The sequence below is a fragment of the Periplaneta americana genome, chromosome 11, assembly GCF_040183065.1.
Source record: "Periplaneta americana isolate PAMFEO1 chromosome 11, P.americana_PAMFEO1_priV1, whole genome shotgun sequence".
NCBI classification, from domain to species: domain Eukaryota; kingdom Metazoa; phylum Arthropoda; class Insecta; order Blattodea; family Blattidae; genus Periplaneta; species Periplaneta americana.
The window spans coordinates 8,994,831-9,013,411 of NC_091127.1; the positions used below are offsets into that span (position 1 = coordinate 8,994,831).

At 37.1% G+C, this 18,581-nt stretch overlaps 1 protein-coding gene across 3 annotated transcripts; it reads right to left on the reverse strand.

The window, feature by feature from the left end:
- Positions 1–829: 829 nt before the first annotated feature.
- Positions 830–12,841, reverse strand: LOC138708766 (mitochondrial E3 ubiquitin protein ligase 1-like). Of its 3 annotated transcripts, none has more exons than XM_069838928.1 (5): positions 12,529–12,841; positions 10,631–10,836; positions 8,739–8,923; positions 5,775–5,979; positions 830–2,618 (listed from the first exon to the last, which is right to left on the reverse strand). In XM_069838928.1, the coding sequence occupies exons 1-5, from the start codon at positions 12,631–12,633 to the stop codon at positions 2,546–2,548; spliced, it is 774 nt and encodes a 257-aa protein (XP_069695029.1). In that variant the 5' UTR covers positions 12,634–12,841; the 3' UTR covers positions 830–2,545. The 3 variants fall into 3 exon arrangements, with proteins under 3 accessions (XP_069695029.1, XP_069695028.1, XP_069695030.1); XM_069838927.1 differs by having other exon boundaries at positions 830–2,531; positions 12,529–12,839; XM_069838929.1 differs by lacking the exon at positions 830–2,618 and adding an exon at positions 5,235–5,432.
- Positions 12,842–18,581: the final 5,740 nt, after the last annotated feature.

The window sequence follows — 18,581 nt, forward strand, 5'->3', positions numbered from 1 at the left end:
TTTCAAGTTGTGCCCTTTCTTCATCTTAATGTTGCTTAAAAACATGATATATCTAGTAGATTATAAACTTCATGGTTCCCCAAGATTTTTCTGGAAATTTTGAAGACTGTAACGTGATTCAGAATGTTATGTCTAACAAGTGTCATCCTGTAATCTACATAATTCACAAGAAAGTTGGTAACTCTACACTTCATACGTTTGTATAACAACTTTGGACACGATAGGGAGTTCAGTATGAAAATGAAATTTTAATTGCATAGAATGATTAAGGTGCCAAAAGTGTTTGAAAATTGAAGCTAATACTTAAAGTATCATCTTCAATTGTATTCGTGCATATGACAAGGGACTGCTTGGCGACTTCTAGTTTAAGATATAATCTTAAAAAAAATAACAAAGGGCGAAATCAAACTAGTGAATTTTTTATGCCTTTGATATGATCACATCTGAAGCAATAAACTATAAATATTAAAATTCTGTGTCAACTGAATAACACTCAAATCATTGTCTATATCTGAAACTATAAGCCGCCATGTGGTCTCTTCCCATATGCATGCACACAGTTTGGTTACGTTGTATTATCAATGTATTTCTTGAAATTGACACACGAATTTTATCCCTACTGCTGGTGATGTCATATTAAAGACAAGGAGTACTAGTGAGAATATCCACCTTGTACAGGACGTGCATAATATAGGAATACTATGGTTACTTACTTATAAATTGTGTTTCGTCCCTTCTTTGTCACATCTTTCGATCAAATGTTGTATACTTCAGCATAAACACTTTCTCACTTTTATATTCTCAGAGGAAGAAATGGATAATTCACTCATTTACTGTTAAAATATAGTCAATTTTTATTATAACAATTTTTATAAAATCTTTACAGAACAATGAGTCAGTTTTATTCTTAAGTAACAAAATACGTTAAAGAAATACATTGACATTGTGTTGTCATGTTAAATGTTTAAGTGCTATGTTCAGATTTGAAGAACTTCACAGGTTGCACAATTCCTGTGTATTAATGAGTATAATATTTTTATCTTTTATACTATTGAATGAGATATTTATAATGACTATGATTTTTACCATTCAGTTACAAATGAAAAACTTGACAAGTCCAAATGATCCATTTTCTATTTTAGATGCCATGTAATAGCTCAGGTATTGTAGATTTGTGTAGTTTAACTGCACGGAATACCAACTTCATTAGTCCAAAGAAATTTGAAGAATGATAACCTAAATACAATAGAATATAACAGGTTTTGAAGCTTTAAACTCACTTTCCTGTAAAAACAGTAAAAATGTGACATGTCAGGCTTTTTTTCCCTGTACTCTGCAAATATTATTCAGGTTTGACGGTTTTATATTTTTCATTACATAAGTGATAATCTGAATACCGTGTCTTCCCCCCTTTTTCTAAAAATTCGCGAGGTGAGTATTATGTGGTGAATAAAAAAAATATTGGAAATTAATGGATCATAAGGAACATCAAACATTTCATGTACTATCTAATTAATTTAATGTTTAATACTAAATAATTCACAAATAAATATACAATTTGAGTAACTGTCGACAATTTTCGACTTTCCTTTGGACCACTGTTTCAGTTCTAATGCCAGTAGCCTGACCTTGACTAACTGTAAAAATTTGTATCAAAATTAACTTGTTAATTGCACAATGAAAATAAACCTATATATATTTTACACTCCACTAAATTCATCGTACAACAAATCGAAAGTAGTAGATGGGTTTTCCATGTGCATTTTTACGATACATGAATTCTTCAAGGAAGACACTCTCAAATGGAAAAACCATGTCCCATTTTTTTTTAATATGTGAGGGGAAAATTACGCGAGAGAATAAGTTATGAAAAATATGTTCCGAAACTTTCGGGAAGAGGGAAATCACGCGAATATTCGGTACTAAAATTAGCTACCTGAGAGCACTTATACATTATGTTTGAAGTATGTGAATACTTGTATTTCTTAATCGTTTATTGGTAGACACTTTACACTGCATGCTGTAATGCTTAAAAGTAGCATTACTTGTATTACAGGTACAGTATCTAAAGAAAACAAAACAAATTACTCGTACAAATATATTAGAAAACTATTTGTACCTTCATCTTGTGATCTATATCATTCTGTACTAAGTATATTTTGAAAGACTTGAACAATGCAACCAAAATACATACTCTGTTCTTTTACGAAATATATGCCGCAGCTTTAGTTTCTATTTTAGCCCTGCATACAGGACAATAGTCCGTGATTCCTTCACTGCAATCTTCGCAAAGACAGACATGACCGCATCGTAACAGAATGATTTCTCGTGGGTTTTGTCGGCAGACAACACACTGTTGTGATTCTTGCAGGTTTTTGTCCCGGACTCGCTTCCGTCTTATTTTACGAGTCGCTTCTTGCTCCCTTCTGTCAAGTTCTTCTCGCAGCCTTCTCGCCCGCTCTTTCCACCATTTCCGTATCATTATGCCCAAAGTGACTAGGCCCACGCCTCCAACTATTACTGTCAGCAACCTATACAGGGAGGTTTAAAAATAGCACTGGAGGACTATTAAACCAGCCACCAATACATCCACTCCAACTAATGTCAGCATTAAGAACCTGCAGAACAGAGAATGTAGTCCAACAAATTTTCATGCAGGGAGGGACAACTACAATCACTCCATAGTGCGAAGATATATTTAAAATATATCTTGATATATTAAAGTCGCGACGCTGTTATTCCCGGCGTGATTCCTCCTCTTTGCTTACTTCTTAGGAAGTCAAGGCTCTATAAAGTCTAGATAGGTAGTATGTTCGCCATTTTTGTTCTTTCGTTGCCGAGCTACCAGACGAGTGATCTATTTGCCACACTGTTAAACATCATGTCGTAGCTCCTATTATACTAAATCAAACGTATTGTAATTCAGCAAATAATTGAGCGGCAAATAACGTCCTCGTGTGCTTTCTGCGAACGCCAACGAAAGAGCTCAAATGGCGGGCGATTATAAGTATTTATCCAGCCTTAGGAAATACATGACGTCTTCATCAGCGAATCACAAGATGCACACATTTAAATGTAGCTGATTTGCAAAGTGATTGGCTGCCGGAAATTAGAGTGACGGGACTATAGTGTAATAGAAAATGTTTACAGTATTTTGATCTCAATAAATTTTGTTACATTCATATATAATATTCCATGAAAGCAAAATTCTGCACGATTAACGAGTGTTTTAACATTCATATAAATTAATAACAATTCAATCTAAAAGATTACCAGAATTTACAGTTAAAATTCTGTAATGTGACAGCATTATAATGGAAAGCCCAATGAGGAGCATTAGGCTGTTGCTACTAGTACTACTATTTTGTCATGTACATTTATGTATTAGAGGCCCTTCAGACTAGGTCACTTTTAGAAGCGCTGCCACTTGTGAATAATGGATATAAACCATAAGTAGGAAATGGAATATTTTGCGACCACAAATTTTGCGAATTTTGGAAAAAATATTTCTCAGCATCTAATTACAGTACGGTACACATACATCCTTCAATCCATTTATACCTGATTTGAACTCATGAAACAGCAAAATCCGTATAAAGTCGCGAATTTCTTACGTTTTTCCGAAAATGACGCGATTTTTTAAGCAATTAGCGAATAATGTGAGCGAATTTTAATTGTTTTTTTCTGCAATCGATAATCGACAGCCCTAGCATAGATAAGGTCGATATTTATGGTCGGTAGTATTGCACATTCGATAGTACTGAATCTGTTTTTTTTCACAAAATAACAAATGTAGGCCTACTTGAGATTTTAACATATATTAAAAAAAAATGGAAAATGGATTTAAAAAATCCTCAACTTTATTGCATTTTAGCGTCCAACAGGCATATTCTGCTGCAGCTTGATGAATTGTACTGTGTTGTACTGCATAAGCTCAATCACCACCAACAATATTGAGTGCGTTGCTTCATCAATTTTACTCTCTACAGTAGATAAATTAGCCTACAACACCAGGACTACGACATCAGGAATTGCAAGATGGGTTTTACGTACGCCTTCAATTTACACATAATGATCTTGATTGGATTTAACATTTGAGAATAAGATGCCAACTGTAACTTCTGAAATACAAATGATAGTTTCTGAAATACAATTGATACTATCCGAAATTGAATTGACAAATCTGAAATACAGTTGAAACTATCTGAAATTGAATTGACTAATCTGAAATACAACTGGAAAAGGTGTAGTTCAAATACTTGGTCTGAACACACTCCTGTCATATCCGACATATGTAGCGAAGTGCGAGAATCGTATCGTAAGCGTGATAAGCCAGTGACCCTACTGTAAATTGAATGGTAATATGTATAGCTCAACTGATGAATTGTTTATGATTATAAATTGAATTAATCTACTTGATATTAATTGCACAAATTTGTATAGCTTAATGAAAGTATGCTACTTTGTATTGTATATATTTGTATAGTTTTGGCCGATGAATTGTATATGCTTTAAATTGAATAGTAATCTATATAGCTCTACTGATAAATTGTTTGTGTTTGTAATTTGAAGTAGTTTGCATGATATGTATTATCAATTTCTGTATATCACAACTGGTTGAATTGTTTATACCTTAAATTTAATTAAATTGTTTTGTATTATAATATAGCTCAACTTATGAATGATCGTTTGCGTTTGTAAATTTAATAATCTGATTGGCTATGTATTGTATACTTTTAGTAGAGCCATCGATGTAGCTCAGTCGGCAGACTCGCTGGGCTGCTGTTCCGGAGCTGCGTTCGGGCTTGGGTTGGATCCCCCTTTGGACTTTGGTTTCTTCCGAGGTTTTCCACAGCCGTGGGACTGAAGCCGGATGGTCTATGGCGAGTCCTTGGCATCAACACCTTTGATTGATTACCCCCTTTGATTTGATTACCTGGTTGGGTTTTTCCGAGGTTTCCCCCACCGAAAAGGCAAATGCCGGGTAATATTTTGGCGAATCCTCGGACCTCATTTCATCTCACTACATCTCGCCAAAAAAAAAAAAAAAAAAAAAAAAAAAAAATTGTACAACCTTGTAAAAATTTTAGAAAATTACTAAATTGTAAAACTATAAAACTTTGTAAAAATTGTAATTGTAATATTGTAAAATGTTGACATGTTCCACATCTTAAAGCTTCATTGCTCATGTAAGATCTATGGAATAAAATAAATGAATGAATGAATGAACCCTGCACGTGGGTTCTACAAAGGAGTGAGTGTGTTTGATAGGAATATAATGTTGAAGTATGCTGGCACTATATTTTATAATCCTACATGTTTAACACATCCAGTATTATCCAAGATTTTACAGTTCCTGAGGTATCAAATGATGTAAAGTGGCATATAGTAAAATTTTGCTCTCTCTTCTTCACATTCACTTTCTGTGCCTCCTGGAAGTAAGTGTTTTAGAATACAAGAAACAGTCAAATTGGGAAAAATTAATATTAAGAAGAACCATCAGAAAGTTAAGAGGCTTTTTCATTGAGTCTCTGTAAGTCTCTGAAATTCAATATAAGGCAACCATATATTGAAGCTTTTTTTACAGTATAAACAACTTTCCTTGGAATACGTTTCTAGAAACTAAAAATAAGACAATCACATCAAACTAATCAATTTGTAACTCGAAAATTAAAATAATGTATTCTTAATGTAAACTTGGAATGGTATGTTTGAAGAAAGATCAGAAAATTAAACATTAATACGAAGAATGAATGTAGTAATATATTTCTTACCTATATAAACGCTTCTCATCTTCAAGCTTTCGAATTAGTGAAGAAATTGGCAAGACTGTGAGAAAAAAAGGAGAACCATCAGAGGGAGGTTGTAGTTTAAGTCCATCTCGACCATTTCCTGCTACAGAAAGTTCTCCAATCCCATTGACAAAGGTTCCTTCCCTCAACATTTCTTCTGTTGTTTGCACTCCTCGTTCACGAATTCCTGTCAACAAATTAGAAACATTGAAAAGAAAATCACGTCACTGAGAATGACTGTAAAATGTCTTCCTAATGAAGTCTCCAGTGCCATTACTTGTAATTTTTAAATATATTTTATTTAATGATGCTCGCAACTACTGCAGTTATATCAGCATCACCGGTGTGCCGGAATTTTATCCCGCAGGATTCTTTTAACATGCCAGTAAATCTGCTGACATGAACCTGTCAAATTTAAGCACACTTAAATGCATCAATCTGGGCTGGGATCGAACCCGCAATCTTGGGCATAGAAGACCAGCACTATACCGACTGTGCCACCCAGGGCGACGCTATTACTTGTAATGTCCGACCTGAAATATTATTATATTCAATTGAGTGTAAAATATTTACCTTAGTCATATAATAAATGTATGCCGATCAGACTAAAGTGAATAATGATAATGTGGTGAAGTTAAGATAGACTGAGAGAATTCCAAGGAAGCCTACATCAATATAATTATTTCTACTGAAAATTCCATCTTTTCCTCAACAAGATTTAAACATATGCTACCACGACAGAAAGCTTGTTGCACTTTATCTTTGATTTGTGATGTATGGTACCGTAACTAATGGAAATCACTGAAAACGAAGTTTTGTATTAGTCTAATAATATAGGTTCCAGAATGCTTATTAAAGATTTAATAGAAACAATGTTATTAATTCTACAATATTAAAGGACAGTTAAAATTGATAAATTTAAAGGAAACATGAAGAAATATATCCACTTGAATAACTTTAAGAACATCAATTCTGTCGGTAAATTGGTCTACATAACTGGCTTCATATGCGTGAATAAGTAACAATCTACTACCTGCCATCAGACAAAAAAAAAAAAAAATACTTTAATCAATCAATCTTCTTAATGTATCCAGTTGTTTGCTGACAACATAAGATCCACTATAGTCCACTGTAGTCTTTTCAGTTCTTGTTTTTAATGAGAAATGAGGGGTATTTTGATCGGTGTTCATTATAGATGGCTTTGCTAGTAGCCAGAGTTGGGGTGGGTACTCACCTTGACGTGGTGAGGGGGCTTAAACTTGTTGTCTAAGCTAACAAGTAACAAAGAGGCACCCACAGAAGCTGCATTAACACTAACGCAGTCCCATTATATTTTTCACTGCTTATGAAACATGGAGTCCCCCACTGTAAAAAAATACTTTAACAGCAAGAAATATGCTAGTATAATCACATCCTTACATATCGATGCTGCTTGGAAGTTGATGACCTTAAATTTCTGAAAATGTGACATTAAAATTAAAAAAAAAAAAAATTGTCATGATTTGAATAGTAAAACACAAACAAAAGAGTATATATGTATATCTGTGAAAAATACATTGTCACCAAACTTAGTCAGTAACTACATGTTTTGATTTACTTTCAGTATTTTTACGTTTTTCTTGTGTGATACAATATGTTGACTGTGGGCACTGTGGCTGCAGTATTTTTTCTGTTGCATTGAATGGGGGAAGCATATAACGTAAGTGATCTGTAGTCAAGACTGATGCAACCATAAGAAAAATTCTTGTAAGATGCAAATGAATTGCATAAGCAATCTGCAGCAAATTCTCGAATACATCGTAAAAACTATTCGTTGAAAAGCAGAAGGAAAAATGCAATAAAAAGTGGACCATTTGCTCAAAAATAAGCAATAGATAATAAAATACCGAACAATGCAAAATAAAAGTAGGCTATATAGTTCGATCATATTGTGAATTTTATTGGTAACAACAGTGTAATTTATTCGTCACAACAATAATTCCTTTCTACAATTCACCTTAAACGCTCTCGTCAACAATTGGATCTTCACTCAACAAAGTATTCGTTATAGCACTCCACCGACGACAATGACAGTTTACTTGGATTATTACGCACAACAATGAACTGTTAATCTTAACTAATATTTACAAAGCACTATTTACAAATCAGAACTACCAGTTCTCAGTTCACAGTTCTTCTATCTCAGTCACTCGAGTTCACAGTATCTCGAACCACAGACCTTCAGAGACAGTTCACTGTACTCGAACTCGGGTCCCTCCAACTGCGGTCCACTGCACTCGAACTCAGGTCTTCGGATGCTGACGCAGATGCGGACGCACACTCGAGTCGAACTCTGGCTTGCTTGCTCTGGCTTACTCACTGACGGAATAACTGAAAACTCTCTCTAGTTCGCTGGCGCTTCTTCTTTTATAGCAAAATCATAGTTGCGAGAACCTTCTACAGGTGTGTAGAGAATTATCTGGATATCTCCACTTCGACGCATTTTCTGGAAGGGTCGAGAAGGTCCATTCCCCCTTACTCCGCATGCAGCAGTTGCGCGTGCACTCTCCCCTCGTCGCGTGGGCCTTTCCCTTTCCCCTCGTCGCGCCGTCCCTCATGCTTCATGAAGCCCGCGCGATATGCTCTCTCTCGCGGGACGCTGGTCGTGAGTTCGAATCTCACGTCGCTGTCACAATATGTTGATATACGTTATTATATTGTTCAGGTTGAAGTGAAACGAGTTTGTATTGCATTCTGCATTGTCTGTGATGTCTTGGGGAGGGGGGGGGAGAGGTGATATTTCATCAACTTCCTATTTATTACATATGAAAATACACTTTTATTTTCTGAAATCTATACGGGACTTTCAGTTATTTATTATTATTGGGGAAATGAATGAGTACAGTACATATTCCTCTATTTACTCGCCTACCCAAAGGCCCCCAAAACAATGATTCATATACTAACCTGCAAAAAAACCCCACACATGACCAAAGGCACTAGGATTGCTAGGCTCAAAATGATCTGCTATGGTTTCGAGGTCGAGGACGTCTGCTCTAAGAGCATCAAGCACTTCAACTCTGGCATTTGATGCTTGCAAAATAAATGGAACAGAGTTGTAGACCTCCTGTATAGTTCTTTCTTGATCTGACCTGCAAGTAAGATAAGAATTGAGTAGTTGAATTCAATAAGGGCCCAACCCACAAAAAGCAGTTTTGACATAATGATCTTCAAAGTTGTCAAGTTACCATAGAAATGTTCTGGCACGCTGCATAGTAACACTACTATATTTTTTAGTTCTTTTGGCCATTTTTGGCAGGATTGCACTTTAATTTGGATGTTAACATCATTATAAGTGTGTGAGAGATGAATTTAATAATAACACTTCAAAGGCCCTTTTTGCGTTCAACAGTCCTACAGACTGATTACATATTATGGTAATGATAAATACGTATATTTGGTTGTATTCTGTCTTAACATTTAAAAATAATAAGCAAGAATAAAATTACAAACTGTTCATCTTGAAAGAATGTGTATTGAACTTTAAAAAGTTAACTTAAGCTACATATTAATAAAAATGCAAACAATTGTTATTACTCATATTATGTTATTAATGTTCACAACTTTATAAAAATAGTAGTCTAACATTCATTTCTCTTTCTTCACTTGCCTAATCATCTTCATTGTCTTCTTCTTCTTCGTCCTCCTTATCATCATTTTGTTAAGCCTTTGTAAGGACTTTTTCATACCACATTCGAGATGATTCATCACAATCATAGACACAATTAAAACGATCGACCTGGTTATAAACTCTTTCGAAACATTTCTTAGGACAACACTTACTAACAAGTTGAAAAGATTTACTTCTTAGTCCTCACCTGTGGAATAGCGGTTAGCGCGTCTGGCCGCAAAACCAGGTGGCCCGAGTTCGATTCCTGGTTGGGGCAAGTTACTTGGTTGAGGTTTTTCCGGGATTTTCCCTCAACCCAATATGAGCAAATGCTGGGTAACTTTCGGTTCTGGACCCGGACTCATTTCAACGGCATTATTACCTTCCTCTCATTCAGACGCTAAATAACCTAAGATGTTGATAAAGGATCGTAAAATAACCTACTTAGAGTTTACTTCTTACAAATTGCCACTTGTATTCAAATATGATGTGCCCCTATTTCGTTTTCGTTTCCTTTCGATTCGCTGATTCTGTTTCCTAGGCCCAGGCTCCTGACTATCTTCTGAGTCAATTTCTCCATCACTTGAAGAGTATGCAATATCTTCTGTACTCATTATTCAAGGCTAATCTTAATAACACTTATCAAAAATCTCCTTAAATAAATAATTATCACCCTTTTGCTCTTTACTAAACTATTTTTAGCCAAAAACTTGAGTTTTTGCACATAACACAACACCAGCTGAAGAAGATACCGGAAGTGAGAGTTTAACACTCGTTCTCTCTCCAGCCTCTCTTAAGCTCTGTTGTTAAAATATTATAACCAAACTTAGCAGGCATACTAAGCAAAGTTTAAAGATTCTAAAAACCCGTTGAACGCAAAAAGGGCCAAACCTCCCGAGGGCCCTTATTGCATTCAACTCCTCAATTGACAAAATATATGATGTAACTGCGTAAATTACCCTTTATATTTAATGTGAGGGTTGCAAATCACCTTCTTGTGGTTTCCCCCCACTTATAAAATTTTAAACACCCGGTATATTTTATAGACATTGTTTGAAATAGTTTGTTCTTGATATTTGATTGTAATGTTCAACTTCTTTGTCTTATCGTTTATATACAGAACTGAAAATGTAATTTGTATAGAGTTACAATAATAATAATAATAATAATATACAGCAACAACACAAACCAAAATCCTGCTGAGCTTCGTGTGAAGACGTGTTCTTTCACACTAAGCTTCTGTATAGTTCCTGTTATATTTTGGTTGTTTACACTTGTAATTGGAGCACCAAGTGCTGCAACTGTTCCGCGGATGGCTACATATGGAATTTTATTATCTGGATGTGTCTTAACTATGTCTTCCAACTCAGGATTTAAATCCAATACTGCAGCATTCTGTAACAAATAGAAAAGTGCAATACTGTAACTATAAGGCTGAACTTAGTGCGTGAGTAATGTAGGTCAGTCACTGTCAGCCTTAAGATTTTATAATGTTCATATATAGTCCTAAATACACGGCAAAATATTTTAGTAGTAATAAAAGTTACAAAGAAATCTAAATCACATTCGTACATTTCAAATATTTAGGGTTAATCGTTAATAGCGAAGGGAACTGGCCAATTCACTCCATTATCTCCTGGCTTAGTTACCTCATGAGTCATGCCTTAAGGTGTGACTTATGAGGTTCAGATCTGTCTCCAGACAGTTGACTAAACTACAATTGTTAACAAAAATTTATCATAAACAAACCATATTAGATTATGTCTACTAAGGTATTTTAAGACTTTTAGTGATTTAAATTTGTTATTCCAAATGTATTAAGTAGTGATATAGCCTTACTTATCATATGGTATTGAAATATGGGGAATTGCATAAAAAAAGTCACACCATCAGACTATTTAGATTGCAAAAAAAAAGTGTGTAAGGATTATAGGCCTATGTAACCTGAAATCTACAAAAACGTTAAAATAATAAAATAGGCCTAGGCCTAGTTAAGTTACATGCATATAAAGCTATCTTCTTGCAATCAAAAATTAAAGTATAAAAATCAACAACATTCACCAACATTACACTAGAGACAATAAAGATTATTTCAGAGAGGGTTTTAGTAAAGAAAAATTGATAAAAATGTATATGTACAGGGTCTACTTTTACATAGGCCTAATAGACTACCAGATGATATTAAAGAACATAAAAACTTTAAATTTAAGACAGAATTAAAAATGTATTATTTTGATTAGGAAATGTTTATATAGGCCTAATTTAGATGATTTTTAACTGTGTATGTGTATCTGATCTGTAGTTAGTTGTATTTTATGTAGTTTAGTCCACTGACAATGTCAGACACTTGTGCTACCAGTCTACTGACAATAAAGAATATCTATATCGGGCGATTTTCTAGAGATACATTGTAGATCTATGATATTACTATAAACGGGTCAATGAACGCTTTATATTTAAATAAAATGATCATGAGTGGGATGAAAATAATTACATAATTATAATATATAACTTTTACACATCCAACTAAATAGTGGTGTTTCATTACCCATATTAATAATAATCCGGTTTTTTTATTTACCAGCAAACTAGTAGTTTCCATTAAAAACATGAATAATTTGAAAGTCCAGGTCAATTATTGTAAGTAGAACACTATATTTACAAAAAGAGCAGATCAGAAAATCTTTGAGAACTATGGAAAATTGTAGAGAGCCAAGATAAGTAGGGTAATTATTAACAGAAAACCGGATAGATTTTAGAACACGGATTCCTTCCTTTCCCTCTTACTTCAAAATTCAAACCTTGTGCACACAAAATAAATAATTGGCACTGAAAAGGGATTGCCCCGAAAAGTGCGTTTCGTAAGTATGATGATGTGCATTTGACAAAAGCAGACAAATCTGCTCTTTTTAGTATTTTAAGATATAATTGTGAGTGAGGAATCCGTATACTGAAATTTTCCCTCCTCGTGGATGATAGCTTAACACATGGCTAGGCATTCTTTCTGATTATGACATCATTAGACTGCATAACGCAACATGCAATGAATTGATGCAGTTCAATTTAAAGACGTTTATGCATATTTACCTGGATTCTTTTAATAGCGTTACATTGCTTTATGTAACATCCACAACAAATGCCAACAAATACAGTATCTATTCCCAACGCAAGAATTTCTCCAAAATAATCCATACTCAAAACATATAATATACACTTATATTTTTCACCGATTTTGACGCTTATCTGATTTTGTTAGTTGCATTTTGCATTTCCACTGTTAATCGCTAACATTAACACCAACATGAGAATAATATTTTATTGTATATCTATTTTTGTATACGGCCTTAGTTTTCTGTCATCTCCAAGGTGGGGTTACTTGATTGTACGATATCGTTATTGTTTTTATGAGAATTTATGTTGGCTAGATTGGAGAATGGAGTGATGTGATACTATGACGTCACCTGATGACGTAAGTTTTTGGATGGTGGTGGTAAGGTTGGTAGATATGTGGATTTTTTTTAATGGGAGTATAAAGGTGCAGTGCATCAGTTATTCATAGATTTCAAAAAGGCATATAATTCGGTTTAAGAGGGAAGTATTATATGATATTCTTATTGAATTTGGTATTCCCAAGAAACTAGTCCGATTAATTAAAACGTGTCTCAGTGAAACATACAGCAGAGTCCGTATAGGTCAGTTTCTATCTGATGCTTTTCCAATTCACTGCGGGCTAAAGCAGGGAGATGCACTATCAGGCAGGGTTTGGAATTGAACGGATTACATCAGCTTCTTGTCTATGCGGATGACGTGAATATGTTAGGAGAAAATACACAAACGATTAGGGAAAACACGGAAATTTTACTTGAAGCAAGTAAAGCGATCGGTTTGGAAGTAAATCCCGAAAAGAGAAAGTATATGATTATGTCTCGTGACCAGAATATTGTACGAAATGGAAATATAAAAATTGGAGATTTATCCTTCGAACAGGTGGAAAAATTCAAATATCTTGGAGCAACAGTAACAAATATAAATGACACTCGGGAGGAAATTAAACGCAGAATAAATATGGGAAATACGTGTTATTATTCACTTGAGAAGCTCTTATCATCCAGTCTGCTGTCGAAAAATCTGAAAGTTAGAATTTATAAAACAGTTATATTACCGGTTCTTCTCTATGGCTGTGAAACTTGGACTCTCACTCTGACAGAGGAACATAGGTTAAGGGTGTTTGAGAATAAGGTGCTTAGGAAAATATTTGGGGCTAAGCGGGATGAAGTTACAGGGGAATGGAGAAAGTTACACAACACAGAACTGCACGCATTGTATTCTTCACATGACATAATTAGGAACATTGAGATGGGCAGGGCATGTAGCACGTATGGGCGAATCCAGAAATGCATATAGAGTGTTAGTTGGGAGACCGGAGGGAAAAAGACCTTTAGGGACGCCGAGACGTAGATGGGAGGATAATATTAAAATGGATGGTATGATGATAGAGACTGGATTATTCTTGCACAGGATAGCGACCGCTGGCGGGCTTATGTGAGGGCGGCAATGAACCTTCGGGTTCCTTAAAAGCCGTTCGTAAGTAAGTAAGTAAGGTTGGTGTTCATGAGGTTTGGCATGGTATCTTGCACACGCTTTATCGCAGAGCTTACGCACGCATTCCAGTGGTGGTTCGTGGTGTTCAGTTCTCCTGCATAGCTTGTGATGGAAACCGTGCACTGCCAACCTTGTTATCGCGCTGCGTAGCTGGATATTTGGACCTGTCCAGTTCGGGTCGCGTCGCGTCGGAAGTCCGGAAACAGGAAGTCCCGTCAACTTCAACGCTCACGCCACTTAGGAAACACGCACCGATGGTCGCAAAATTCAGGATCCACTCAACCACACACAACGAGACAAAGCAAGAAAATCCCAAAGCGTCAAGACAAATAAACACTAATAAAATAGAGGAATCGACACATGAAATCCAGGCAATAAGAAAGGACGTCCGCGAAAATAACTTAACAGAAGTAATGGAAAAAATAAAAATTCTCCTCAGGTCGGCAACGACACAAGCAAGGCAGAGAAAGGCAAAGCCGTGGCATGGATAAATATATAATAGGATGCGAATCTGCGGTCAGTACCATCTGGATTTGGGGGTTTGAAATAAGGTGATCAGCGCCCAACGTTGTAGGTGGTGAATATTAGAACTACGTGTTGGGTACATTACCCAGAGTTCTCTATTTATCCGTTCGGGAGAGTCGAAGAGCCGAGATGGCGGACTGAAACTTGCTAATAAGTGAACATAAAGTGATACGTGTGTGTATAAGCAGTGTATGTTAAACAGTGATGTTTATGGACGTTGTAAAAATAGTGTTGTTGAATGTATTGTAAAATAATAGTAATGTAATAAATTGAACTATATAAGTAGGTTTTGCACACTTTTCCATTGTGCTGTACAATAAATACCCAAAGAATACAATCCCAATTATCTAAACTTTTGCTTTATTTTTTTTTCTCTGGTTATATTTTAATCGGGCAGTGTAAAACACATCGTCTCTTTTATCTTCCTGTTGGCTCCAGTAAGAACTTTCAGTGGAATATGCTGTGAGGAATAAAACTGTAAATGTTTTATTTTAAATTGTGTTAGTTTTGAATATCGAGAGTGGGAGGGAATACTTTCTGCACAGTTTAACATTTTCATCACCAGGTGCGCTGCAAAATGCATGGAGTAATTACTTTTTTCGCTACTTGGTGCGCTGTTAGATGTAATAACGCCCCTCCCAGGAATAGATGGCAGCAAGATCAATTTCTACAACAGCGCCTCTAGTATGTGTTACGGGAATCTCATTAAGTTTCGCATCCTATTCTATATTTATCCATGGGCGTGGTTTGACGCACATTGATACAGACAGAGGCATGAATCTCTCGAAGCGCTTCGAAAAGCTAGGGCGACAAATAAATTTTCTCTTTACAATACAATAAATATAAAAAAATCTGTGGTTCCAAAGCAAAAAAAAAAAAAAAAAAAAAAAAAAAATGTATGTTTAGGGTTGCCAACTCTGGTAAATAAAATTACTGGTGATTTTACACTTGCAGCAAATTTGCATGAATAAAAGTAAATAACTGAAAATGCCTTTGAATTATACTAAGGAATAGTACACACCTAATCTAACCTAACCTTTGAGAATACTACATACATAATCTAACCAAACATAACCTCATATAATACTATACATAACATAACCTCATATAATACGTTTCATATAATGCTACACACCTAATCTACCCTAACCTAACCTAACATAACCTCATATAATACTATACAACTAATCTAACATAACCTAACCTTTCATATAATGCTACACACCTAATCTACCCTAACCTAACCTTTGAGAATACTACACACATAATCTAACCTACATAACATAATTATAGCAGCCCCGATACCCGCTTTTTACATCATGTGCTACAAGTCGATCATCATCGGGGCTTGCAGCCCGATACCCCACATTTTACATCATGTGCTACACGTTGGATCATTATCGGGGCTGCAATCGGGGCTTGCAGCCCCGATACCCTGCTTTTTACCTCATGTGCTACACGTTGGATCACCATCGGGGCTTGCAGCCTCGATACCCCGCTTTTTACATCATTTGCTACACGTCGGATCATCATCGGGGCTTAATTATATTGTAAATTTATTTCCACTCAACAATAGGATTTTATTCTTCCAACAATAATTCCTTTCTACAATTCACTTTAAACGCTCTCGTCAACAATTGGATTTTCACTCAACACAGTATTCGTTATAGCACTCCACCGACGACAATGACAATTTACTTGGACTATTACGAACAACAATGAACTGTTAATCTTAACTAATATTTACAAAGCACTATTTACAAATCAGAACTATCAGTTCACAGTTCTTCTAGCTCAGTCACTCGAGTTCACAGTATCTCGAACCACAGACCTTCAGAGACAGTTCACTGTACTCGAACTCAGGTCCCTCCAACTGCGGTCCACTGCACTCGAACTCAGGTCCCTCCAACTGCGGTCCACTGCACTCGAACTCAGGCCTTCGGATGCTGACGCAGTTGCGAACGCACACTCGAGTCGAACTCCGGTACACAAGACTGGCTTGCTCTGTTCACTGGCTTACTGACTGAACTAATCATGAATGACTGAAAAACTGCTCGAGTTCGCTGGCGTTTCTTCTTTTAGAGCGAAATCATAGTTGCGAGAAATTTCTACAGGTGTGCAGAGAATTATCTGGATATCTCCACTTCGACGCACTTCTGGAAGAGTCGGGAAGGTCCGTTCCCCATTCACTGCGTACGCAGCAGTTGCGCGCGCACTCTCTCTCCACTCTCTCGCCGCGTAGGCCCTTTCTCCTTTCCCCGCCACGCGCCGCCCAACAGTGCTCCGTGAAGCCCGCGCGGTCTGTTCTCTCGCGGGACGCTGGTCGTGAGTTCGAATCTCACGTCGCTGTCACATTGCTCCCTCCTTAGGACTGCTCGTCTCGGGCAGTCCCTTGGTAGGCTGCTAGTCGGTCCAACGTTTGGGGTCCTCCGGCTGCTCCCTCCTTATGGTGGTGCCACCCCAATCTTGGTTTGGCTCCCCCCAGCATCCGTCGCCGTGACGCTCCTGATCCAGTGCGGTGCTGAGACTCCCGCCGCCGACTTGGCCGCCTCCATCCTGAGGGCCGCCGCCAGAGCTGCGTTGATAGTGCGATGCTCTGCCAAGAGTAGCTGTTGTCTGATTTCGGGGTCTCGAACCCCGCTGCCGAAGGTGTAGGCCGCCTCTCCAGCGATGAAATCATTAGGTAGGCCCCTGAGGGCCTTATGGGCCAGTTGTTCCACCGCCATCGCGAATTCTTGTAGGGACTCGCCTGACTGTTGGACCCTCATTTTTAGTTCGGTCCTAAATGCTGCAGCAAGTTGATGGTCACCATAACGTCCCTCCAGGGCCGCCATTATCTCAGCGGCTGTCCCATCTTCTGGAACGCTGTGAAGAATCTCCGACGCCTGTCCCTGAACCGCGGCCAGCAGCTGAGTAGTTTTTTCTACCGGCGTCCACCCATTGTGCTCTGCGATGGCCTCGAACTGGCGACGGAATATCGCCCAAGACGTCGTACCGTCGAACTTCGGCGTCTTGACGTTGTAATGCCTGGCTGAGGGCGATGGTTCCACATGGCCACTACATGAGGTCCTCAATTCTGTCGTCGATCTTTCCACGGCCCGTTGAACTTCCTCGGCAATTATCTGTTTCTGTTCTCTAGCCTGGCGATTCACCAACGCGAGGATTTGCTTGTTTTCTTCAGCATGTCGGTCCATCAACGTGAATATGTGCTTGTTTTCCTCGGCGTATTTGTCCATCACGTCACTCGTCTTGTCCAGCAACTCGCTCGTCTGCTCTTGACGACGCTCGAGATCGCGGATTTTGCCGTCGAAATGGTCTACCTCCTGTCTCAATTCGGCTACTGTCTCGTTTATAGTTGTAAAATTCTTGTTTAGGTTGTCAAGATCGGCTTTGAGTTCGTCTTTCACGATGGAGATAATTCCATCTACGTGGGCTGAAATGCTTTCAATTTGCGTAGTGACGTCATTTTTCACTCCGCTTATGTCACCTTTCATCTCCGTTTTCACTTCACTTATGTCGCCTTTCACTTCGCTTATGTCGCCTTTCACTTCACTTATGTCACTTTTCATCTCCGTTTTCACTTCACTTATGTCGTTCTTAACCTCACTGATGTGCCTGTTCATGTCGTTCATGTCGTCTTTCATTTCTGCTTTTACTGCACTTAAGTCGTTTTTCAGTTCCGCGATGGCTTGCAGGATCAGCTGTAGGTTCTCCATTGTCGATAATGTCCCGATTCTGACACCAATGTAAATTTATTTCCACTCAACAATAGGATTTTATTCTTCCAACAATAATTTCTTTCTACAATTCACCTTAAACGCTCTCGTCAACAATTGGATTTTCATTCAACACAGTATTCGTTATAGCACTCCACCGACGACAATGACAATTTACTTGGACTAGTACGAACAACAATGAACTGTTAATCTTAACTAATATTTACAAAGCACTATTTACAAATCAGAACTATCAGTTCTCAGTTCACAGTTCTTCTATCTCAGTCACTCGAGTTC